Consider the following 27,472-nt stretch of genomic DNA (forward strand, 5'->3'; position numbering starts at 1 on the left):
TCCTAGCAAAAGGGTTCCGGTGTGACCCAGGAAAAGGAGCGGGAGGCATCTGCCCACTTCACCTCAATGCAGGAGTTTGGCAATGGAGCCCTAAACATTACTTGGAATATGAATTCACAGGTAGCATAACTGGATGTTCCAGCTGGAAGGGCATGAGACAGGCTTTGCAGAGCCTAGAGCAGCCAAAGAGATGAGGTGGGGGTGGCTGGGAGAAGAAAGGAAACCTCGGATACATTTTGTAAGTTGTGCCTCAATTTTCTGGAAAATGGGGATAATGGCAGTGCCCACCTTGGGGGGTTGTTGTGAGGATTAAATGAGTTAGTGCCTGTGAAGAACTCACACAAGTGACTGGCACAGCAAATGCCCAGTGAGTGTTGGTTATGGTCATTGTCACTAGTATCATCATGACCTCAGACCCTCTGAGTCTGGATTCATGACCACCATTCCCAACTTGGTATTCAACACACCTGCACCTTATTACCTTATTTATTTATTTATTTATTTATTTATTTATTTATTTGAGACAGGGTCTCACTCTGTCACCCAGGCTGGACTGCAGTGGCACCATCTCAGCTCACACTGCAGCCCTGACCTCCTGGGTTCCAGCGATCCTCCCACCTTAGCCTCCTGAGTAGCTGGAACTACAGGCATGCATCAATACGCCTGGCTAATTTTTGTAATTTTTGTACAGCTGGGATTTCACTATGTTGCCCAGGCTGGAACTCCTGGGCTCAAGCAATCTGCCTGCCTTGGCCTCCCAAAGTGCTGAGATTATAGGCATGAGCCACTGTGCCGGACCCCTGCATCTTATTTTAATAAATCCTCAGCCAGCCTTGTGACCTTGGAGTGCCAGAACTGGATTCGAGGCCCCACTTAGCAGCTGTACAACCCTGGGTTAGTCCCGTAAAACATTCAGTCTTTAAGCTCAGGGAGAATCACAAATCCACCATGCTCAGTACAGAGGGCTCAATAAATGGCTAGTGTGTTTACAAGACCACAGAGGCGCGGAAGCTAAGGTTACACTCCTAGAAAATGAAGGAGGAAAGACTCACATCCAGGCCTCCCAGGGTCCATGCCCTTCACAGGAAAGCCCCCACTTCTATGAGCATGTTTAGAATAAACACAGTGTGATGGTTACTTTTATGTGTCAACGTGACCAGGCAATGGCACCCAGAGATGTGGTCAAACATTATTCTAGATGTTTCTGTGAAGTCGTTTTTTAGGTAAGATTAACATCTAAATTACACTTTGAAGGCTGGGCACAGTGGCTCACACCTATAATCCCAGCTCTTTGGGAGGGCAAGGCAGGAGGATCACTTGAATCCAGGAGTTTGAGACCAGCCTGGGCAACATGGATCTACCAAAACACCGTCAGATCTCATGATAACTCTCCATCTCTACCAAAAAAAAAAAATTAGCCGGGTGTGGTTGCAGTGGCTCATGTCTATAATCCTAGCACTTTGAGAGGCCAAGGCAGGAGGACTGTTTGAGCCCATGAGTTTGAGACCACCACATGCCAAAACCCCGTCTCTACAAAAAAAAATACAAAAATTATCCAGGCATGGTGGTGCATGCCTGTAGTCCCAGCTGCTCTGGGAGGGTGAGGCTGAGAGGGTCTCAGCCTGGGAGGCAGAGGTTGCAGTGAGCCGAGACTGTGCCACAGCACTGCAGCCTGGGTGAAAGAGTGAGACTCTGAATCAAAAAAAAAAAAAGAAAATCCCCAGCTGACTTTGAGAAAAGCAGACGGCCCTCCATCAAATGTGGGTGGGCTCCATCTAATCAGTTAAAGCCTTAACACAAAGCGTGACCTCCTCTGAGCAAGAAGGAATTCTGCCAGCAGGTGCCTTCAGACTTAAACTGCAACTCTTCCTTGCGTCTCCAGCCTGCTGACCTACCTTACTGACTTTGATCTCGCCAAACTCCACGATTGCATAAACCAATTCCCTAAAATAAGTGTCTTTCTCTGTATGTAGACTCATCCTCTTGGCTGTTTCTCTGGAGACCCCTAACTAATATGCATAGGTATGACTCCTGGCACAGTGCATGCTACAAAGAGGAGAAGGCACTACCTGTGAATCAGACCGTCTGTGAGTATTTGCAATTGCCCAACCATATCAATTTCTCACTTTCACTTCCTGGTGAGTCATATTCCGAGCAGCTGGCTAGGATCAGAAGAAACAAGGCATTCTTTTCATGCTCAGACAGAGCCCTGTTGAACGTTTACCTTCCTGAAGAAGGCAGAAAGAGGAAGGGCCTCCTAGTGACATTCTCCAGCCTTGAGGAAGAAGAAAATTCTGATTTAATGAGCTTGAGTTTGAATGTAATCAGATTTTCTCTATAGCAACAGCTCCACAACACAATCCTCTTGGCAGCTGCAACAACCAGCCATCTCCTGATGAAACCGGACATCTCACACACGGGCCACTGGAGAAGCCACCGTCGAGGCACAAGATGCCAGAGGATGGGACCACCCCACCTGGTCATCAGCTTTAGATTTGAGTGGGAGTAAGCAGGTAGTGCCACAGTCCTTTGATTTGGGAATTTACAAATGCGTATCTAAAAGTATGCTTCTCCTGAATTGAAAGTCTTTCCTCTAAGATCTGGAACGAGACAAGGAGGTCCACTGTCATTACTTTTATTCAGCATAGTACTGGAAGTCCTAGCTAGAGCAATTAGGCAAAAGAAAGAAACGAAGGGCATCCAAATGGAAAAGGAAGTCAAATTATCCTTGTCTTTAAATATAAAACAACATAATCTTGCATTTAGAAAAACCTAAAGACTCCACCAAAAAATGTTAGAACTGATAAATTCAGTAAAGTTGCAGAATACAAAACCAACATACAAAAATCAGTAGCATTTATATGACGAAAGCAAACAATCTGAAAAAGAAATCAAGAAAGCAATCCCATTTACAATAGCTATAAAAATATAAAATACCTAGGTATAGATTTTGCCAAGTGAAAGATGGCTACAAGGAAAACTATAAAACACTGATGAAAGAAACTGAAGAAGACAAAACAATGGAAAGATATTCCATGTTCATGGATTGGAAGAATTAATATATTAAAATGTCAAGATCACCCAAAGTGATTTACAGACTCAATGCAATCCCTATCAAAATACCAATGACTTTCTTCATGGAAATATAAAAAAATTCTAAAATTTCTAAAAATTCACAAAAGACCCTGAATAGCCAACGCAATCTTAAGCAAAAAGAACACAGTTGGAGGCATCACACTATCTGACTTCAAAATACAGTACAAAGCCAAGTAACCAAAGCAGCATGGTAACTGGCATAAAAAAAGACACAAAGACCAATGAAACAGAATAGAGAACCCAGAAATAAATCATGAATTTACAGCCAACTTATTTTTGACAAAGGGGCCAAAATGGGGAAAGGGCAGTCTCTTTAATAAGTGGTGCTGGGAAAATTGCATAACCATATGCCAAAGAATAAAGCTAGACTCCTATTTCTGAGCATACAAAAATCAAATCAAAATGAACTAAAGACTTTAAGACCTAAAACTATGAACCCACTAAAAGAAAACATTGAGGAAATGCTCCAGGACATTGGTTTGGGCAAAGATTTTTTGAAAAAGACCTTAAAAGAACAGGGAACAAAAGCAAAAATAGACAATTGGGATCACATCAAGCTAAAAAGCTTCTTCACAGCAAAGGAAACAATCAACAAAGTGAAGAGACAACATACAGAATGGGAGAAAATATTTGCAAACCATCCATCTGATAAGGGATTAATAACAAGAATATGCAAAGAACTCAAACACCCCAATAGAAAAAGAAACCCCCAAGTAATCCAATTATAAAATGGGCAAAGGACACGAGTAGACATTTCTTAAGAGAATACATACAAACGGCCAACAGGCATATGAATAAAGTGCTCAACATCACTAATCATCAGGGAAACGCAAATTGAAACCACAGTGAGATATCATCTCACCCCAGTTAAAATGGCTCTTAACCAAAAGACAGGAAATAACGGATGCTGGTGAGAATGTGGAGAAAGGGGAGCCCTCATACACTGTTGCTAGAATGTAAATTAACACAGCCACTATGAAGATTCATCAAAAAACTAAAAATAGAACTACCTTATGATCCAGCAATCCCACAACTGGGTAAATATCCAAAACAAAGGAAGTCAATACATCAAAGAAATATCTACACTCTCATATTTATTTCAGCACTATTCACAATAGCCAAAATATGGAATCAACCTACGTGCCCATCCACAGATAAATGAATAAAGAAGATGTGCTATATATACACACAATGGAATATTATTCAGCCATAAAAAAGAAATCCTGTCGGTTGCAGCAATATGGATGAAACTGGAGATCATCATGTTAAGTTAAACAACCAGGCATAAAAAGACAAATATCACATGTTCTCACTCATGTGTGGGAGCTAAGAAAGGATCTCATGAAAATAGAAAATGAATTTATGGTTATCAGAGGCCAGGAAGGAGAGAGGGGAGAGGGGATGAAGAGAAGTTGATTAATGGGTATAAAAATTCAGTTGGATAAAAGGAATAAGACCTAGTGTTCAATAGTTCAGTACAGTGACTATGGTTGATAATAATCTCTTATATATTTCAAAATAGCTAGAAGAGAAAAATTTGAAGCACAAAGAGAAGATAAATGTTTGAGGTGATGGATACCCCAATTGCCCCGGTTTGATCATTATACATTATATGAATATATCAAAATATTGCACATACCCTGAAAATATGTGTATCGTTTATGTAACAATTTTGTAAAAATAATAAATGAACTATCTGTATGTGCAATACCTTGGATGTATCTGAAGGGAATTATGCTATGTAAAAAAATAAAAAGCCAATCTCAAATGATTACACCACAATGATTCTTACTGATACAACATTCTTGAAATGACAGAATTCTAGAGTTGGAAACTGGATTTGAAGTTGCTGGGGGTAGTGACTGAGAAGGAAGGGTGGGGGCATGACTATAAAAGGGAACCACAACTAATCCTTTTGATGGAACTTTCTTCATCTTGACTGCCATGGTGGTCACACAAATCTACATAGGCGCTAAGATTTCCTAGAACTAAACACACAAGCACACAGATGAGTCTATAAGCAGCTGGTGACATCTGAACGAGCTGGAGGGATTGTGTCCAGTTCTTCCTCCTGGCTGTGATACTGCACTGTAGCTATGAAAGAGGTTACCACTGCAGAAACTAGTGAGGGTATACTGGGACCTCTCTCTCTCTCTCTTTTTTTTTTTTTTTTTTAGACAGAGTCTCACTCTGTCGCCCAGGCTGGAGTGCAGTGGCACAATCTCGGCTCACTGCAACCTCCACCTCCCAGGTTCAAGTGATTTTCCTGCCTCAGCCTCCCGAGTAGCTGGGACTACAGGCACGTGCCACCATACCGAGCTAGTTTTTGTATTTTTAGCAGAGACAGGGTTTCACCATATTAGCCAGGCTGGTCTTGAACTCCTGATCTCGTGATCCGCCCGCCTCAGCCTCCCAAAGTGCTGGGATTACAGGCGTGAGCCACTGCACTTGGCTATGTCTTACAACCATATGTAAATCAACAATAATCTCAAAATGAAAGGTTAAAAATAATAAAAACTCTTCATCCACCAAGACGTTAATCAAATATATGCCTGTGCTTATATTTAGTTTTAATTATTGTCAGACATAACATCCTTTTTGTATTCTTAATGTTTTATGAGCATTACAATAAAAAATCTTATGATTTCTACTGTGTTATATATGATTGTATTAAACAATTACATGTAAAATATCTTTATGTATTTTCACATTTCTATCTTTACCTCATTTATTTTTATATGATATTCAATATGAGTATAATATCATTGTTCTTCAAATGGGAAAATAATATGCTTCACCTCTGACTGGTAGATCTACGGAAAGGTGGTCAGATGGCCAGACCCAAGTCACAGCTAAAAGGGCTTTCCCCAACTCATGAGCTGTGACAAGGTCATTGTGCTTTATGTTCATATTTGGCCTTTTGAGTCTCAATGGACTCCTGCTCGACAGTAATTGACACCTTGGTTGTGGCCCATAGGCTCTGCCAACCTGAACCCCGCCAGGCTCCTTCCTGGATGCCCAAGCCCCAGCATCAGCCTGGCTGACCCCAGCTGCCTGGCACCAAAGGCTCCCACTGGCCCCCACAGCATGGAGATACTGCTGGGAGGTAACCATATCTCCAGGGTCCTGACTCTAGGTGGGTCACATGATGAATTCTGGACACTGGAATGGGAGGTAAGGGGTGTGTGTCCTCTCCGGCCTGGCCCCCGCACCTCACACGAGCTCCTCCCCCACCCCAATCCACAGGCTGGAGGTTGGTGCCTGTCCCTGCATGCCCCTGCAGTGGACTTCATGAGAGAGAAAATTAACTTCTACTATGTTAAACCACCGCGATTCGGAGACTCAGCTAGCGTTCCCTTAACAACACACTTCCATTATAGGAATAAGAAAACAGAACCTAAGAAGGTAAAATGGCTTGGCCAGGGTCAGACAGCCAGGGAGGGGAAGAGCCAGGGCCAGGACTCGGGCACTCAGCAGGGAATCTCCTCCCACGATGTGCCATGTCTGCCTGCCAAGCTATGGTCCAGTTCATGCTGTCTTTGTTGACCATCTCCCCATCCATCACCTCATTCAATGTTTTAAAGGAAATTCTATTAAAAATAACTTATTTCCCAAGCCAAGTGCCTCACTCATTTTTTTAAGATATAATTCACATGCAATATAATACACCTATTTAAAGCCCATAGCTCAGTGGTTTCTAGTCTATGCACAGAGTTGTATAACCATACCACAATCTAATTTTAGAACACATTCACCAAAAATACATTCGATTACCCATTAGCTGTCATTCTCCATTCTCCACCTTCCCCTCAGCAGCTTCAGGCAAACACTAATAGATCTTCTAGCTCCATTGATCTGGAACATTTCATATAAATGGAATCATATAATATGTGGCCTTTTGGACTGGCTTCTTTTAGCATAATGTTTTCAAGGTTCATCCATATTATAGGACGTTTTCAAGGTTTATCCATGCTACAGCATGCATCAGTACTTCATTTCTTTTTATTGCAGATTAATATTCCAAGTATGAATATACCACATTTTCTTTATTCATTCACCAGTTGATAGATGTTGGGTTGCATCCACATTCTGCCTACCATAAATAATTCTGCCATGCTGCTATAAACGTTTGCATTCATTTTTTTTACATGGAGGTCTGTTTTCATTTCTCCTGGGTATACACCTAGGAGTAGAATTTCTGGATTCTTTGGTAATGGTATGTGTGACATTTTGAGAAACGGACAGACTGTTTTCTAAAAGAAACTGTTTTATATTTCCTCTAGCAGTGCATTGGGGTTCTAATTTTTCCACATCCTTGAGAACATTTGTAATGGTCTTTTTTATTTTAGCCATTGTTTGTGGGTGTGAGTGGCATATCATTATTAAGTGGTATTTCATTTCCACGATGACTAATGATGTCCAACATTTTTCATATGCTTATTGGTTATTCGTGTATCTTCTATAAAGAAATATCTACTCAAATCCTTTGCCCATTTTTAAACTGGGTTGTTTATCTATTATGGAGATGCAAGAGTTCTTTATTCATTGTGGATACAGTCCCTTATCAGATATACAATTTGCAAATATTTTCTCTCAGTCTGTGGGTTATCATTTTACTTTCGTGATGGTATCCTTTGAAGCACAAGAGTTTTTAATTTTGATGAATCCTGATTCAACTATTCCCGATAAGCCAAATTATTCTGAACAAGTCAGTCCCAGAACATCAGCCGTGTTCTCCCGACCTGTCTAGAGAGGCCACATTCCTGAGAGCCACAAAGACAGCACCAAAGGCCCTGGGGTCCCCTCTCCTTTTACTTCATTTCAGAAGGGTTTTCTACCAGGGAACAAAGTTGGTCTGAAGATACAAACAATGATCACAGAATGAAATACTACGCAGCCACTAAAATTACCATGCAGATCTACCAACTGGCAGCAGGTTTAAATAAAGTAAAAGGACAAGGGAACAGAGTAGCATGTAGGGTATAAGGCCTGTCTTTTTCATTTCCCTGAGTTGAGGCATGATTCAGTGCTGTAAAATGTGTGAAAGTTAAGTGTCTTGCTCAATGAATTTTAGCCTGTATATCTATCTGCATAACTACCACTCAGACCAAGAATACAGAACATTTGCATCACCCCAGAATGTTCTCTTTGCCTCTTTCCAGTCTGTCTCCACTCCGTGCCTACCAAAGGTATGCACTATCTTGACTTCTATCATCATAGATTAAATGTACCTGTTCCTGAACTTCATATACACGGAATCACACAGTTTGAGCCTGTCGGTTTTGTTCCATTAACAATTTTGAGACTCATCCGTGTTACTGTGTGTATTAACAGGCTGGTCCTTTTACTGCTATGAATTATTCCACAGTGTGACTATTATGCAATTAATCTATCCCTTCTCTGTTGATGGGCATGCATCTTGTCCCAGAGAAAAATATAAACATTTGAATGGAGAAAAGTGTGAAAAGAAAAATGCCAAAGTGTACAAGACGTTTCATTTGTGGGTAGGGCGAGGCCCTCAGCCTGCTGGTGGCAAAACGGACGAAGGACAAGTAGAAGGCTGGAGCAGGCTCTGGAGAAAGTCAGACACTGAGCCGGAGGAGGAGCTTGCCAGGAGGGTGTGGGCTGGGGAGCTGGAAGGGGAGAGGGGAGGAGGGCACTCCAGGAAGAGGAGGAGGGTATTAGAGGGATCCTGGCTGCTGTAACACATAAGCCCCAAACCTCACTGGGGCCCAGGAACAGAATGGGGTGGGAGAGAAGTTCCAGAACACCCAGAGATGAAGTCAGCCATTCATCCACATGCTCAACAGGCTTCTCCTGCACACCTACTATGCACAAGGCCCTATGCCAGGGGCCTAGAATCTCAAGCATTCAGGCAGTGAACTCACTGGACAATTCTGACATCTGGAGTAACATTCAAAGTTTGAAGTTTGGATATAGATTCACATTTAGTATGACAATACACCAGCCATATGTTGTGAGTGCTTCATTCTTCCTTAATTTAACCAACAGTTGAGTCCAGCTGTGTGCCAAGCTCTTGACTAGATGCTAAGAAGCAAGGTGGCCCTGGCTCCTGCCTGCACGGAGTTCATGGTGTAGTGGGATAGAAGAAAGACCAAGCTCAAGCTGATTAATAAAATAATTGTAAGTTGTTTCTATGCGCTCCCAAGGGAAAACGTTGGGGCCAAGATATTGAAAACCTCCCTTGTTCATTTATTATTTTTGAATAGACAAACACTTGCATGGTTCAAAATTCCAAAAATGTAATAAAAGGGAATGCAGTGATGTCTCCCTTCCATCCCTCTCTGCAGCCAGCCGCTTTCCCTTCCCCAAAGCAAACAATGCAATAGTGGTTGTGTGAGTCCTTAATGAAATATTTTAGACTTCTATGAAGAAAATGCATATGCATGCCTACACCCTCCCCTACACACTATTTAGCATGCTCTAAAGGGCTGATCCATGGACAGTGAGGATGAGTCAGCCCTGCAAATTGTGATGGAAAGCAGCCCTGCAAATTGTGATGGAAAGAACATTCCAGAAAGAGATACCAGCAGGTGAGAAGCCCCAGCGGATGTTCAGAAGGCTTAGAGGCAACAGTGTGGAGAGTTGGACTGTCTGGCCCAGGACCGCTCTGGGGAGATTCCTGCCCCACAGAGGCCAGGCCTGGGGTGAGTCAATGGATCCACTACCCGCCCCACTCCAGAGGCCACACGTCAAGAAGGGCTCCTCCCTATTCACTCCTACCCTGGAGGATTCCTCACAGGGAGAAGAAGAAGAAGGAGTTTATGAGGCTATAGTTCACTTATGATGCTGCACAGCCAACTTCCGTCATCTGATAGGGCCTAACACTCCAATCTGTGGCTGGTTCACCCCTAAATAAACACTACTCCCAATGCAGTAAGCCATGCTCAGGGAAAGGCCCTGAAAGGCTCATCAGTGCTTGTGATGGTGCCGTGATAACCACAGACTTATTCTGCACCCGGCCCCTGCAGCAATGTCCAGGGAATTTAATAACCTTGGGTATCTTACCCCCGCCATTAGGGGAGGTGAAGAAAGAAGGTGGGTGAATGTGAGTGTGTTTTTGACATATAGCTCTGCAAAGCCTGCCCTCTGCCCTTCCGTGCCTGAGTGTCTCCACTTTGTTGACACACTTTAGGTCAACAATAAAAGCCACACACTCTTAAGGCCTCCCTGCTTCCCAAAGCCAATCCTATAGATAAACCGATCGTACATGAACCTCATGAACCTCATTCAGACCTACGACACCCTCCTCCCAGCCAGTCCAGCCTGCACTTGGAAACTCACAACGCTGGGTCACGCTCAACTCAGCTGTCTGATTCTGAACCTGGCATCCCCTTCGGTTATTAAACAAAGAACGGGTCCTTTACCAATGTAGTTCTCAGTGTCATTACCCGGGTTCTGGCTTATCAATAGGTTTCCCATGTTTTATTGTGATTTCTATATTTCTCAGCTATTACCATTTTACTTTCCCTAATTTGCGATCCAGACCTTCCCCTGTTACTTTCTTTGCTCCCGCTTGGTTTCTCCCGAACGTGTTTAGCCGTGAGCTCTCTGCGCACCCAGATTCCCCCGTCTCCTCTGGTTTTGGTTTCCATTGTTCTGCTTGGAAATGCCTGTCTTTTCTCTTTCCCCATCAGACCACATATGGTCTAACCACACCTTATGAACTTCCCAGGGCTATGTGGCACCTAGCACACGAAGTCAGGAGGTATTCTTATTACCACCCCTGCCCATGCACAGCAGCCACAGGCTGTGTCGTGTGTCAGCTGTCATCATGTTAATTGTGGTCAAGTAGCAAACAGCCCTGGAGAGCTGTGGTCCCTCTGCCCAGCACAGCTACAGGTATCACTCCCCATCAGGTTCCTGGCACCTGGCCCTGGTCGCTGGATAGAAGGGAAGCATCCCCAAAGCTCACACCCAGCACGCTGCCTCGTAAGAACATCTCTAAACCCTGTGTGGCTCCTTGAAGGGAAGACCCTGACTGCCTTCTCATTCTTGTGTGTGTCTTGCAGTATTATTATATGATAGTCACAGCCGGGCGCGGTGGCTCACGCCTGTAATCCCAGCACTTTGGGAGGCCAAAGCGGGCAGATCACCAGGTCAAGAGATCAAGACCATCTTGGCCACCAAGGTGAAACCCTGTCTCTACTAAAAATACAAAAATTAGCTGGGCGTGGTGGCAGGCGCCTGTAGTCCTAGCTACTCGGGAGGCTGAAGCAGGAGAATCACTTGAACCCAGGGGGGCAGAGGTTGCAGTGAGATGAGATAGCACCACTGCACTCCAGCCTGACGACAGGGCAACACTCTGTCTCAAAAAAAAAAAAAAAAAAAGTCACTCATTCCTTCAACAAATATTTACTGACCCTTACTGTAGGCCAGATAGTGGTCTAGCCCTGGAGATACATATACCCAAGAAAGGCATCTCACAGATGACGCAGATTAAAAATCCCAGACTCAGGGCACTTGCGGTCTCGTATGAAGACAGATGTCAGAGGCGTTCAAACCAGAGTAACTCCATCTTGAATAGGGGCTGGGTAAAATTAGGCTGAGACCTACAGGGCTGCATTCCCCTGAGGTTAGGCATTCTTAGCCACTGGATAAGATAGGAGGCTGGTGCAAGATACCTGTCACAAAGACCCCACTGATAAAACAGGATGCTGTAAGGAGGTTGGCCAAAACCTCCCCAAACTAAAATGACAATGAAAGTGACCTTTGGCCATCCTGACTGCTCATTAGATGCTAATTATAACGCATTAGTATGCTACAAGACACTCCCACCAGCGCCATGACAGTTTACAAATGCCATGACAACGTCTTGAAGTTACCCCATATGGTCTAAAAAGGGGAGGAAAACTCAGTTCCAGAAACTGCCCACCCTTTCCTGAAAACTCATAAATAATCCACGCCTTCTTTAGCATATAATCAAGAAATAACCATAAAAATCGCCAACCCACAGTCCTCTGGACCACACTGCCTATTGGAGTAGCCATTTGTTTATTCCTTTACTTTCTTTCTGAAACAGTTTCACTTTCATCACCTAGACTGCAGTGCAATGGCGTGACGTCGGCTCACTGGAACCTCTGCCTCCCACGCTCAAGTGATTCTCCTGCCTCAGCCTCCTGAGTAGCTGGGATTACAGGCGCATGCCACCATGCCTGGCTAATTTTTGTATTTTTTGTAGAGATGGGGATTTGCCATGTTGCCTAGGTTGGTCTCGAGCACCTGAGCTCAAGTGATCCGCCCACCTCAGCCTCCCAAAGTGCTGGGATTACAGGCATGAGCCACCATGCCTGGCCTTTTTCCTTTACTTTCTTAATAAACTTGCTTCGCTTTACTCAGTGAACTCACCCTGAAGTCTTTCTTGCGTGAGATCCAAGAACTCTCTCTTGGGGTCTGAATTGGGACCCCTTTCCAGTAACACCTTCCTGGCAAACCACGAAGGGGTGATATTGAGGAGACCCCTGACTCAAAGGAAATCAACTGCAGTCCCAATTAGCCAACTTTGGGTAAGTGTTTGGGTATTTTACCCTGGGGAAAGGGCGGAATTGAGTTAGAGGTATTTTATCCTGAGGAAAGGATGGAATTGGGCTGGGACTCCTAAGACCATAGGGGATGAGAGGTCCCCTTGGTGAAGTCCCTCAGTAAGGAAAAGTGAATTTCGTGCCACAGGATGTTAGCCGCTATTCTCTTTGGATTAATCTGCCTTTGCGCTCTTTGCTGTCATCTGTGGGTGATAGGATTAGGTATGCATAGGATCATGGGATATGGGGAGCTTTTTTCTCCCCAAAGGGGGAACTTGGGAGCTGATGGGATTGCTGGAAAAGATCCTTTAGGGACTGACGAGTGGCTGGCTGAACTGTTGATATGATGGGTGGGTCTTTCTCTGGCCTCCCTGAGTTCTTTGCCTTCCTCACCCCACCGCAGGCAATACTTTTCTCTCTCTTTCTTTCCTTTCCCTTTCCCATCTTTTTCTGTCACTCAGGGCAACTGTCCACTTTTCCATCTTTCCCAGAGACCACATGTTGAAACTCCTGGTTGGAGGTCACTGCACCCCACTTTGAATGGATTAAAGACAACAGGGGACAATGGAGGTGAATTTGAGCCTTGCCAGGTGGATACTAGACACTGAGCTGGGTGGATAATGTCTGTGTTTTGTCACGCATATTTTTCTCTGGCCAAAATGGAAAATGTTAATTCAGTTCCCCCATGCAACCCCTGGTGTGGCATCTTGCAAAATTGAGAGGTTTTTGCCTATGGTTCCATAAAAGTGAAAAAGATGATTTTTTTTGGGTGGGGGGGTAACATGGCTTGGCCCCCATAGCTATGGCACAGCAAGCAGGGTCATCAAAGCCACTCAGAGAAGGGGAACCCAGAAACCTGGCACACTGGCAAAAGGGCAAGAGTTTCTTACAAGTCAGGCTTCAGCCTCTCTCTGTGCAAACTGGTTGAATGAATGGTAAAAATCATTGTCTCTTCTGCAAAGTTTTGATTAATGGGAAAAAGGACTGGTGAGGCTAGTCTTAGGCTGTAGCGAATTTGGTGAACTTTGTGCTACAAACTTGTCTTTGTGTGTCACTCTGTCATAAAAGGTGTGTCATAGATATAATGCAGGCCTAGGACCCCTGTAAGTCTGCTATTTGAGCTGACCCAGCACTGATCAACTATAAACTTTGCTGCTGCAGGTCCCTGAAACAAAAACTGGATGAGGTTTCCCTCTCATCTTGTTTTATGTCCTTGGGAGCTTGACTTTCTAACCACGTGGCAGTTCTGTCTCTTGGTCTCCGCCATTTGGAAGGTGGGAATTTTGGGAATTCATGTCATAGTTAGCTCTAAAAATTATCTTGAGCAGTTAAAAGGCTTTGCAAGCTCAAAGTTGATTGCTCTAGGCTCCTTCTGGGGAGGTCAATGGAGACTGCCCAATGCTGTAGCTTAGTAGCTAAGCCTTTGTCTTTTCTTTTCTTTCTTTCTCTTTTTTTGGAGAGAGAGTCTCTCTGTCACCCAGGCCAGAGTGCAGTGGCACAATCTTGGCTCACTGCAACCTCTGCCTCCCAGGTTCAAGCAATTCTCCTGTCTCAGCCTCCAGAGTAGCTGGGACTACAGGTGCCCACCACCACACCTGGCTAATTTTTGATTTTTAGTAGAGATGGAATTTCACCATATTGGTCAGGCTGGTCTCGAACTCCTAACTTCAGGTCATCCACCTGCCTTGGCCTCCCAAAGTGTTGGGATTACAGGCGTGAGCCACTGCGCCAGGCCAGGCTTTGTCTTTTCATGATGGCAGCCTGGGTTCATTCTCAGCCTAGGGAATAAGAATTTTCTGGTTTGATATTTGCGTGACCTTTGCCATTTACTGATTCTTTCCGTCTCCATGAACAACTTCTGACTTGCCATCTTGAAGTTCCTTTCTCTGAGCTACCTTTGGAGATTCTAAATCTCATTTTAAAAAAAAAGTGCTTACACCTTTTTGAAAGTACCTCATACACCCATAGTTAAGTCATAACCTTAGTTAAGGAATATTGGTTTCACCTGGGAGGTTACCTTTGCAAAAGTTCAAAAGCCAGCAATATCGGGTGCTTGTCCTGGCTAGAGTTTGGGAATAAGAGATTTCATTAAAACTCAGCTTAATTAAAAACGGATATCCAAGCTATACATATATTTAAAAGACCTTTAAGTTTTTTCTCTTCTTGGATCTTATTTTTCTGAAAAAGTTTTTTCTTCTTGGTGAACTGAGTCGTTTTTCTCCATCTTATCTTCTTGCCACTCTTGATGCCCACATGAGAGGACATAAGATAATTTCTAACAGCCTGAGACTCCTGGCAAAAAAGGGAGAAGGTGCCACCGATCCCGTTTTGGGAAAACTCTGTTTTCCTCATGGAACCCCAGAAATTGAAAGTAGATCAATCCCTCTCAAATTCTAAGGCTTTGTTCTGTTTTACACTGTGTTACCTGACCTTTTTTGACTTTTTAGGGTATCAGAAATTAGTATGCATTATGAGAGATATAGCCTTGATATAGGTAGGAAATAAACTTTTAGGGATGGCTAATGGCAGTAATGGGAAGATACTCTCTTTGCATATTTGGATCAGAGAAGCATGTTCTTGGCTGCCTAGAAGTTATGGAAACATCCCCACCCCCACTAACAAACAGGACTCCTATGGGGGATGTGCTGATTCCCTTTTGAGATCCAGGATCCAGTATAAAAATGGGGATCTGTTCTGTTTTTGTCTTCCAGCTGTGCCCGCTTATTAGGCCCTAAAAACTGCATGCTTTCCTGGCCCTGTTCCTTGAAGGACTGCACCCTGAAGCCAGTAATCTAATTAAATTTTAATTAAACTTAAAAACTGGCAAATGAAAAAATCTTACGACTACTGGATCTTCTTCTGTCTGCATGTATTTATATGTGTTCTGTGTGTGATGTTTATATAAAAGAGCTCTACTTAATTGGCTTAAAGAAAATTAAGTGCTTAAATCAAATATTTTGTCAGAAAAAGAAAAACTTTAATACCTTTTAGTTCGTGTCACTTGAGTTATCTTTGGGAAATAAAGATAGTTTTAAAGGTTATTGGTAAAATAAAAATATCTTCAAAATGTAGATATTTGGTCTAAATTATGCAGGTCAGATATTAGGTTTGTTAAATGCTTTAAGCTCTAAACTGCTTCTATGACTTGATAATTGCTCAGCTTACCTACTTTGGAGACATTAGATTCTAGATAAGGCCTGGGACATATGGAGTTAGCCATGCCCCTGGCTATGCTGGAAAGAGTTAAACCTTATCTGCACTTCTGTCTGGTGTCCTAGGCTCCACACCTGGTACATAATTAAAATCACTTACTGGCCAGGGCGGTGGCTCACGCCTGTAATCCCAGCACTTTGGGAGGCCCAGGCGGGCGGATCATGAGGTCAGGAGATCGAGACCATCCTGGCTAACATGGTGAAACCTTGTCTCTACTAAAAATACAAAAAATTAGCCAGGCGTGGTGGCGGGCACCTGTGGTCCCAGCTACTCGGGAGGATGAGGCAGGAGAATGGCGTGAACCCAGGAGGCGGAGCTTGCAGTGAGCCAAGATCATGCCACTGCACTCCAGCCTGGGCGACAGAGCGAGACTCCATCTCAAAAAACAAAACAAAACAAAACAAAAATCACTTACTTACTGGCTTTTTCACCAAAAAATAAAAGTTGCTAAGAGTTAACACTGTAACATGTATATTGAGACGACTAAAGAAACAGTTTTACATGCAAGGTGTATAAGAAATGTAGAATGTATTTTTGGTAAAAGATTATAAGGCATCAGAATATGGTTTTTTTTTTTTTTTTTGCCTAGTATAAAGGGTTAAAGGATTATATTAAGTTAGATAGGCTAAAGCTGAAGATTTGAGCAAGTTGTGGAAGGTTTGTGAAAGATTAATCTTGTAAAAGAAATTGTGTGTGAACATATTGGCTGAAGTTAAAGAGGTATTATTTGGTTTTTCCATAAATTGAACATTGGAATAAAGCACAACAGGATTTTCTTAGAGCATTGGTCTGTGCTTTAACAAAAAAAGTCTAAAGGGTTATAAACAGTTTTGAAAATATTACCTTATGGTCAAACTGATTAAAGTTGGATAAATTTGTCTACAGGGTTTTATTAAGAATTGGGTTTGATATTAATAGGACACTAATGCAAAGGTAAAATTTGGCTAGATTCTCTCTTGAGCAAGATTTTCATGTAACATTAAAAGATAATGAAAGATTTTTATTTGCCTTTTAAATACAGGAAAAAGAAGGGAAATAAAAGAGACTGTTTAGAAAGCTAAGTCTTCCCTCTGCTAATGAATAGAGGTTTTTGCTTGTTTAAAATCTTTGAGTTATTTGGCTAAATAAATGACTTACGGTGACCTGGGATTTTCTCTTACAGTGTTTTAAAACTTTGATATTTGACAAACTTTCCAAAATCTAATTCTAAATTAAGTCTTTTTCTGACCTGATTAATCCTTTTAGATATTAGATTCCCTAAAGTCCAAAAGTATTTGGCTTATTTGGTATATTAAAATCATATAGGAAGCATTGTCAAGTATGAAATGGTGTTTGGCTTTTGTTGGGCTATATTTTTATAAATATGTTATTGGTATGTGTTCCAAAATTAGGGGAAACTCCTATAATTTTGATATGACTTAGTGGTATGTTATCAGTAATAATTACAATGGTTATGTAAAATTGTTACATGCCACAAAAGTAACCAAATTTCCTTGTAAATTTTGTCTTTGACTGTGGCTGCCCTAAGACTTTTTGTCATCCACAGACAATTGTTATCTTGTTTCAATCCTCTTTAAAAGGTCGTTTATAATCAGCTATGGAACTCTGACAAGCACTTTTAAATGCAGAGAGGAAAAATAAACTTCCAAGTCTCTTTTGGATAACTAATATATTCATAAATACCAGGCAAAACAGGAATTAACTGCATAGACAGAACTAATAAAAGTTCTGACAGGCCCAGGAGCCCCAAATTATCTTGAGACCTTGAGATGAGAAACATTTATCCAACTCATACACGTATTTACGGACACAGTTAAATAAATCCATGGCTGGGTTCAAGGCTTTAAAAAGTCTAAGCTGACACTGCTTATGGTTCCATCAAAGCCAATTTTTAAAAAGAAGGCTATATGGCAAATAATTATTCTTGCTGCACATTATACAGATCATCAGGCCAAGTATAATAAAACTAAAAGTCATTTTGCAAACAAATCAGTCCTACTGTTACCGCTTTTTAATAAAAATGGGAACTAGAGAGAGAAAAATTATGTTTCAGAAACTATGGTACACCTGTTATTAGATTCTAGTCACATTCATTGTTTTTGAGTTTTTTCTGCAATTTAGACTGACCCTGCTTATTCCTGTGAGCCAACCAGTGATCACTGGCTACTGCTCAGGAGAAACAGGGATAGGTAATGTAAAAAATCTAGATTGATTTTCTAATTCTGGGCACATATTGGAATAGGCTAACAACTCCATATCAGCTTGGTTCCAACAATAGCCCAGTTCAAGGAAAGCCTTCTTGTTTAGTCACTTGGGGTAATATTACTTATTTTGCTTTACTGTTGTGGAATATATTGCTGTTGTACTCCTCGTGTAGAAATGCAAGATAAGCTTACTCAACATTTTCTTAAACACTTATTAAATCTTCCAGATAGTGTCACCTATTGTCAGAAGTCACAGTTCTTTCTGTTTTCTGGTACCAAGAAGGGCTGTACCATGCAGGCAGATGAAGGCAGAAAGAGAGTAGAGGCTAGGGGCGGGCTCCACCACCCTTCAATTCACAAACGAGCTGCCCTATTTTCCTCTACTGTGGACCACACTTGTTGGATTTGGCTGTGTGTCTCTGGTTATGGTTGGTAACTTTCCTCAGAGCATCAGCTTAACAAGTAAGTGAGAACATGTCAATTGGGTTCTGAAGGATGAGTAGGAATTCATCAGTCACAGTTGCTGGAGAAGAGAATGTCCAGGGAACACCATGTACAAAAAGAATGAGCAGTTTGATTTTGCAGGAGCAGAGGATGGGGCAGAAGGCAAATGTCAGATCTTGAACAATTCTTCTTGCACTAAGATTTGCACTTCTAGGGAACCATGAAGAGTGGCCAAACCAGACTTCATTTTTAAGAACATCTCTCTGGCAGCATATGGAAAGGATATTGGAAAGAGAAGCAAGTATAGGCCAAGAAGCCAGTTAGGAAGTTTTTGTAGTCTAGGCATGTGTGATGGAGGCTTGGACAGGAGTAGGAGCTGGGGGGCGATATAGGAAGGGTCAGATCAGAGCAATATCAGGAGAGAAAGGACCTGCCAATTTGTTCAGACAGACCATGAGGCAATGCAGGCTGAGCTGGTTCAGGCCCAAATGAGAACTGAGTGGCCAGAAAGGGGCAGCTGAATCCAGTATGCAGAAGCCAAACAAGCACTGAAATGGCCCCTGGGGACCTCACCTATGCAGAGGGCAGGCAAAAACCACAGGGACAAAGAGTCAAGGACAGATCTCCAAGGCACTTGCCACCTCAGCCCAGGAAGCCTTTATATTACCCCTGGACAAGGAGCAGCCACTCAGAGAGAAGGTCAGAATCAGGGCCGGAAGGGGAAAGCAGTGGAGAGTTCTAACAGCCTCCCTGCTCCCACTGGCTTACAGCCTCAAGTCAGCAGGACCAGCACATTCTTTGCAGGAGCAGAACTGGAGCCTGTCAGATGCAGGAGCAGGCAAAATGACCACAATCAAGAAGCCCACACTCTTTTTATACACAGGAGGACACAGAGGACTGGGGAGGGGGAGGGACTCACCTAAGGTCACAGGGCAGTCGGGCTGGAGCAGATCTCAGGGCTTCAGCCCCAGCCCTGTGCTCCATGGCATGATGCTGTGGTGATATGGTTTGTTTGTGTCCCCATCCAAATCTCAACTTGAATTGTATCTCCCAGAATTCCCACATGTTGTGAGAGGGACCCAGTGGGAGGTAATTGAGTCACAGGGGCCTGTATTTCCCATGCTATTCTTGTAATAGTGAATAAGTCTCATGCAATCTGATGGGTTTATCAGGGGTTTTTGCTTTTGCTTCTTTCTCATTTTCTCTTGCTGCTGCCATGTAAGAAATGCCTTTCACCTTCTGCCACGATTCTGAGGCCTCCCCAGCCATGTGGAACTGTAAGTCCAATTAAACCTCTTTTTCTTCCCAGTCTCGGGTATGTCTTTATCAGCAGCGTGAAAAATGAACGAATACAGTAAATTGGTACCAGTAGAGTGCAGCATTGCTGAAAAGATACCCAAAAACGTGGAAGCAACTTTGGAACTGGGTAACAGGCAGAGGTTGGAACAGTTTGGAGGGCTCCAAAGAAGACAGGACAATGTAGGAAAGTTTGGAACTTCCTAGAGATTTGTTGAATGGTTTTGCCCAAAATGCTGAAAGCAACATGGACAATAAGGTGAGGAACTTGTTGGGAACCACAGCAAAGGTGACTCTTGTTATGTTTTAGCAAAGATACTGGGGGCATTTTTCCCCTGCCTTAGAGATTTGTGGAACTTTGAACTTGAGAAGGATGATTTAGGTATCTGGTGGAAGAAATTTCTAAGCAGCAAAGCATTCAACAGGTGACTTGGGCACTGTTAAAGGCATTCAGTTTTATAAGGGAAGCAGAGCATAAAAGTTTGGAAAATTTGCAGCCTGACTATGCGATAGAAAAGAAAAACCCATTTTGGGGGAAGAAATTCAAGCTGGCTGCTGAAATTTGCATAAGTAGCAAGGAACCTAATGTTAATCCCCAAGGCCATAGAGAAAGTGTCTCCAGGCCACGTCAGAGACCTTCATGGCAGCCCCTCCCATCACAGGCCCAGAGGCCCAGGTGGAAAAAATGGTTTTGTGGGCCAGACCCAGGGTCCCTGTGCTGTGTGCAGCCTAGGGACTTGGTGCCCTGTGTCCCAGCCGCTCCAGTTGTGGTGGAAAGGGGCCAATGTACAGCTCACGCTGTGGCTTCAGAGGGTGAAAGCCCCAAGCCTTGGGAGCTTCCATGTGGTGTTGAGTCTGCAGGTGCACAGAAGTCAAGAATTGAGGTTTGGGAACCTCCGCCTAGATTTCAGATATATATATGGAAATGCCTGGATGCGCAGGCAAAAGTTTGCTGCAGGGGCAGGGCCCTCATGGAAAACCTCCACTAGGGCAGTGCAGAAGGGAAATGTGGGGTCAGAGCCCCCATACAGAGTCCCTACTGGGGCACTGCCTAGTGGAGCTGTAAAAAGAGGGCCACCATCTTCCAGAACCCAGAATGGTAGATCCACTGACAGCTTGCACCATGTGCCTGGAAAAAACACAGACACTCAACACCAGCATGTGAAAACAGCCAGGAGGGAGGCTGTACCCTGCAAAGCCACAGGTGGGAAGCTGCCCAAGACCATGGGAACCCACCTCTTGCATCAGCATGATCTGGAGTCAAAGATCATTTTGGAGCTTTAAATTTTGGTGCCCCCCACCCCCAAATTTCGGACTTGCACAGGCCCTGTAACCCCTTTTTTTGGCCAATTTCTCCCATTTTGAATGGCTGTATTTACCCAATACCTGTACCCCACTGTATCTAGGAAGCAACTAGCTTGCTTTTGATTTTGCAGACTCATAGGCAGAAGGGATTTGCCTTGTCTCAGATAAGACTTTGGACTGTGAATTTGTGGGTTAATGCTGAAATTAGTTAAGGCTTTGGGGGACTGTTGGGAAGGCATGACAGGTTTTGAAGTGTGAGAATATGAGATCTGGGAGGGGCCATGGGTGGAATGATATGGTTTGGCTGTGTCCCCACCCAAATCTCTACTTGAATTGTATCTCCGAGAATTTCCACATGTTGTGGGAGGGACCCAGGGGGAGGTAATTGAATCATGGGGGCCAGTCTTTCTCATGCTATTCTCATGGTAATGATTAAGTCTCATGAGATTTGATGGGTTTATCAAAGGTTTACACTTTTGTTTCTTTCTCATTTTCTCTTGCCACCACCATATAAGAAGTGCCTTTCGCCTCTCACCATGATTCTGAGGCCTCCTTAGCCATGTGGAACTGTAAGTCCAATTAAACTTCTTTTTCTTCCCAGTCGTGGGTATGCCTTTATCAGCAGTGTGAAAAACGGACTAATACATGTGGCTTTCCAGGCTTGATTTTGAACAGGAAGAAAAATTAAACCTGAAACCACCCATCCCCAACTAGTACCTGGAAATATATCCATTAGAATCAATCTTTTAAGTCATCAAATTCTCTTCCAGGAAAGGAGAGTATGAAATTTAAATGTGTGTGGGAGAGAGAATCTGGGCCCAGCAAGGTAGGGCCTGCATGTGAATGCTGTCTGGGCCTCTGGAGAAGCAGTGCTGTCTTCTGTGCTGTTGACACACAAGCTAGGGAAACACTGGGTAAATTGTAGAACATGCCTTCCTCCCCTAGACACGTATGACAGGCCCCACAGAGTCCCATAAAGGAAAAGACTAATCATAACTGGAGGATCTGAGAAAATCTTTTAGAAGAGTGGACATTTGCACTGGGTATATTACAGGTGAGATCACTGGGATATGTGGCTAAGATATATGCTCCAGGATGAGGTGGACTTTTGAGCTGGGTATGTAACAGGCGAGATCACTGGGATATGTGGATAAGGTATAAGCTCCATGGTACGGCCACACCCTCCACTCATGTCCACAGCAGGCATTGCTAATCAACCACGGCACTCTTTCCCACCCATCCCAGACTTCACTTCAAAATCCTTCTGCACTCAGCACTCCAGGTAGCCACCAACAATTGATTCATATAGGACCACATGGTAAAGTGCATGCAAGATCATCTCTGACCTATGGGAAGTGGAGGAGGAGGAGGAAGGGGAGAAGAGTGGAGATGAAGCAAGCTTGGGCATCAAATGTCAGGCTGAAAAACTTCTTCCTCTGGCTATTTGATATTAAGGATATTATTAATTATTTCAGGTGTGATCATGGTAATGTAGTTATGCTTTTTAAAAAGTCCTTATCTTTTAAAGAAAAATACTAAAGTATTTATGAATGAAATGGAACAACATCTGAAATTTACTTCACTAGTAAGTCCTAGACAATGAGGTGGGAAGATGGAGAGGCAAGAGGTAATAGCCATACAATGGAATATTATTTAGCCATAAAGAGGAATGAAGCATTGATGTATGCTACAACATGGATGAACCTCAAAAGCATTATGCTAAGAAGCCAGGCACAGGTTATATATTATCTGCTTCCATTTAAATGAGGTATCTAGAATAAGTAAATCCATAGAGACAGAAAGCAGTTTAGTGGTTTCCAGGAGATAGAGGGATGGTAAATGGGGAGTGACTCCTTAATGTGTTGGGTCTTCTTTGGGGGTGATGAAACTTTTGGAATAAGATAGTGGTAATGGTTGTACACTCTGAATATACTAAATCTTACTGAATTACACATTTTAAAATGGTTAATTTTATGTTGTGTGATTTTCGGCTCAGTTACAAAATGTTTTCACCCAAAATAAAAATGTCGTTTTACCCCCCAAAAATTATAAAATTAATGGGAGTTGAAGACATAAAGACCAAGAGTCTGCAGGGAGGGGACTGCCCTTCCATGAGGCAGAGAGAACAGTGAGTTCAAAGGCCCTGAAGAGAGAGCACGTGTCTCACGGTAGATCAGTCAGGGATCATCAGGATCTCACTCAACACCTGTGTGTGCCAGCCTCTGCTCACCACGTGACCCCACAGAAAGTTTGCATGCAACTTTGCAGACAGGCAGACCCAGACTGTGAAAGGTGGCATCTATGATTTGGAAGGGAGAACCAACAACTAACACAAAAAGGCCAGCTGCCACACGTGAGCTGCCTCCCAGGTCATGTCATCCCCCCAAGGCTACCACATTTTGCTTCTGTCACCTTCGCTAGAATCCCAGCCTTGCCTCCTATCTTCCCTCCTGTGAATTTGCACAGAGGAGAGGCAATTCTAACGGTCTGACTTTGCAAACCAGGGAAATCCTATGATTTGAGCAACAAAGCTTACATCTATACAAATAAATAAAAACCTCCCCGCTTCTGCCAGCCCTCTCTGTGCACAAACCCTCTGTCTGATGGGAACTGTCCCCGTCACTTTCTAGCCCAGCTCCGTGGCCAGGCTCCACGGAGGCCACATGCAACACGCAAACTACAGAGCCAAGTATGCTGGGCCTGCCTCAACCTGCCCGCCCTTCTCAGCATGGCGCGATGTTAGGCATCTCTGGGATGCTGGATGCTGTAGCAGGCAGCAGCTGGATCCCTGTTTGTCACTTACTTGGAGAGGGAGAGAGGAGGGTCTGAGAGCAGCACCCTTCCTGCAGTGCCATGGTTGTTAAACTTGAGCACCCATCAGAAGCACCAGGCCCCACATCCAGAGTTCCTGATGCAGTAGGCTGAGGTGGAGCCTGAGAATCTGCAGTTGCAACAAGGTCCTGGGTGACGCTGATGCTGCTGGCCAGGAACCTCACTTTGAGAACGACAGCTTCAGTGGTTTAGCATTGGAAGATGTCCATAAAGCTCAGACAACACTGGCTTGCAGGGAGAAGATGCCCTGGGATTCTGGGTCTTTCTTGGGATCCTGCAGCCTCCAGTCCAAGGTCATCAGCCTCTCTCCATACAGCCCTGTTTCTGGAGGGCAGAGAGGCTCCTAGCCAGCTATCTGCATTTCCCTCCCTATGCTCTCAACCAACCCACCGTAATTACTGGCTATCAAGATTCTCAGTGCACACCAAGGCATCACCTACCAGAGTACAAAGATTTCCTGTTCATTAGTTCATGGTTCATTAGTTCATTAGTCTGTGACTTGGACAGGTTTTATGCCCATTTTGCAGCAGAGAAAACAGAATCGTAACAGTCAAGTAACCTGTCTAAGATCTCACAACCACAGCATAGTGGGGCCTGGAAGAGCACATGGGCTTTCTACTTCTAAACCCACGTATAATTTCTATACTGCCACAGTGGTATCTCCCACAGAAGCCCTGTATCCTAAGGCAGGGGCCTTATCACAAAGTCCTATTCTTAGAGGACTTACATGAACAGCTGCAAACCAGAGTTGCAACAGCCATGATGTGGCTGATCCAGAGGACTAAGGTGCCCTGGGAGGGCACCTAATGAGGTTTTGGGATCACAGTAGGCTTTTGAAAGAGATAAGCCTAAGAGAAGCCTTAAAGAGGAGTGAGCCAGTGAGAAGGCAGGGCTGGGGAAGGAACAGTGCGCTAGGCAGAGGGAAGAGCAGATGCAAAGGCCGAGAGGTAAGACAGATCAGGCACATCTGAACAATGGAAACTACAGCAGCTGGAGCACAGGGTTCTGCTAGGTGACGAAGCACAAGGCTGAAGAGATTGGCAGATCCTATGCTTAAACACCTCACAAAACACATCAAGAAGTTTCAGCTCACATCAATGCACTGCTGGCTGGCAGGCTGTAAATTGGTGCCACTTTCAAAAACTGTTTGGCAGCATCCACAAAAAATAAAACATGCTGACCCTTTGATTCCACAATTCCACCCCTGTGTATAAGCCAGAAGAAACAAGCGCTTGTGTCCACCAAAAGACATGCCCAAGAGTGTTCTTCACAGCACATTCATAATAGCCAAAAACTGGGATCAATCCACTTGTCCATCAACAGGAGAACAGACATGGTACAGTCGCACAAAGGAATACTACACAGCAATGAAAAAGAATTAACTCACAACTTGCATGGATCTCTGGATCTCGCCAACTATCAAGCAAAAGAAGCCAAGACACAAAGAATCCACTGCAGGGTCCATTTATGCAAAAGTTCCCAAACAATCAACATTCAGCATGGTGCTGGGAATCACAATAGGGGTTACCGCTGGAGGTAGGTATCACTGGGAGGGGCACAGAGAGAGCTGCTTGTGTTCCAGATGTGGCCTCTGCCTGCATCTGAGTGGCGGTGCCATGGGTGTGTGCACACATCACATACACCTAAGGTTAGGGCACTCTGTACACTTTACTGTTATATGACACTTCATATAAATCCCATTGGTCAGGCTGGGCATGGTGGTTCATACCTGTAATTCCAGCACTTTGAGAGGCCGACACAGGCAGATTGCCTGAGTTCAGGAGTGCAAGACCAGCCTGGGCAACATGGTGAAACTCCATCTCTGCTAAAAAATACAAAAAATTAGCCAGGTGTGGTGGTGCGTGCCTGTAGTCCCAGCTACGTGGGAGGCTGAGGCATGGGAATTGCTTGAACCTGGGAGGCAGAGGTTGCAACCTGGGCGACAGAGCAAGACTCTGTCTCAAAAAATAAATAAATAAATAAATAAACAAAAAACCATTGTTCTACATCCTTATCATATGTATACTATACTTCAATTTTTTTAAATGCTAAAAGGAGAAAAGGGTTGATAACAAAGACCTGGGTGTTGGGGGGCGCGGGCATTGAAGGCTTCAAACCAGGGAAAAGAAGCAATCAGGCTCCTCCCACCCCAATCCCCCAGCCCCATTCCTGGGCTGCCCACTTTCTCCACCAGCCTAGTCCTCTCGGCTGTTGTCCTCTCTGTTCCCTTTTATGCCCAATCCCCATCCTCTTAGGAGCTGGCCATTCATATTATGACCCCATCAGGCCAAAATCCCCACTGGCTGCCTTAGCCTACTGTGCCAGGTCTCCCATGGTCCTTTTGCTCAGGGGCCAGCTTGTCACCTCCCCCACCAGGGGGTTGGCCTCCTTGTGTGCAATCGCCACCTAAGACAGGTTTAAAGACGTGCAAGAATCAAACACAAGAGCTGAAGCCTATAACATTTCAAGGCAAAGTGTCCATTCTTTGGGGGATGTCTTTTGGGAATTCTATCTTCAAAATAATATAACCTTTAAAAAAGAAAAGCTCCTTAATCCTCACATGAAAGACAAATTGCCTCCAATCCAAGGCTGTTTCTCGTTGACACCTGCAGAGCCCTTCACAGTGTGCAGAGCCACTCAGGTGCAATGGGTCCTAGTGCTAAACCCTCACCATGACGCCCTGGGTCCGCCCCACCCACTCTTCTTTCTTGGGTGGTGGTGCTTTGTGACTCTGTCACACTTTGACGCTCCCCCAAAGATGTCCAGATCCCAATCCCTGGAGTCTGTGTGTTGCCTTTATGTGGCAAAAACAGACTTTGCAGATGTGTTAAGGATCTTGAGATGGAGAAGTTTTCCTGGAGTCTCAGGGAGGGCCTTAAATGTAATCACAAGGGTCTTTATAAGAGGAAGACAGAGGGAGATGTGATCCAGAAGACAGAAGAGAAGAGACAGTTGATGGAAACAGAGTCAGAGAGAGTTGAGACGCTGCTGGCTTTGAAGATGGAGGAACAGGCCACAAGCCCACAAATATGAGGGCCCTCTAGAAACTAAAACAGGCAAGGCAACAGATTCTCTCCTGGGGCCTCCAGAAGGAACACAGTATTACCAGTGCCTTGAATTTAGCCCAGTGAGACTGCCTCAGGTTTCTGACCTCCAGAACTGTGAGATGCCACATCTGCATTGCTTGAAAGTGCTCACTTTGTGTAAGTTTGTTACAGCAGCCCTAGGAAACCCACGGGCCTCCTTATGGTGCTTTCAGCTCCCGAGCGTCAGAACAGCTTCTCAGTATTCCTATCCCCACCCTAGTGCTGTGGTATGCAGTAGGTGCTCAATGAATGCTGGTTCTATGAAGGGTGGTAGCCTAGGGATACCGACGCAGAATAACTAATAATACCAAGGACATGGAGCTCCCGTGCTTGCAGCAGAGATGACACAAACACGTGCTTGCCAGGAACGCAGCTGCCGATACTGCTATGATTATTAATATCCTTCTAGGCACCTGCTGGGCTCCAAGCTGACCACGCTCTTCTGTCAAATTCT

The 27,472-nt window shown here is 44.0% G+C and overlaps 1 protein-coding gene across 3 annotated transcripts in view; it reads right to left on the bottom strand.

Moving 5' to 3' along the window:
- CLMN (calmin) overlaps nt 1–27,472 on the bottom strand; it is a 141,321-nt gene that overhangs the window by 81,623 nt on the left and 32,226 nt on the right. For 2 of the 3 annotated variants that reach the window (XM_055097987.2, XM_063596108.1), the window contains exon 2: nt 25,662–25,754. The exons of the other annotated variant lie outside the window; for it this stretch is intronic. In XM_055097987.2, coding sequence (XP_054953962.1) covers nt 25,662–25,754 — 93 coding nt within the window. The remainder of the gene's footprint in view (nt 1–25,661; nt 25,755–27,472) is intronic. 3 annotated transcript variants of the gene reach the window in all.

This window comes from Pan paniscus, chromosome 15, assembly GCF_029289425.2.
Source record: "Pan paniscus chromosome 15, NHGRI_mPanPan1-v2.0_pri, whole genome shotgun sequence".
In the NCBI taxonomy this organism is placed as follows: domain Eukaryota; kingdom Metazoa; phylum Chordata; class Mammalia; order Primates; family Hominidae; genus Pan; species Pan paniscus.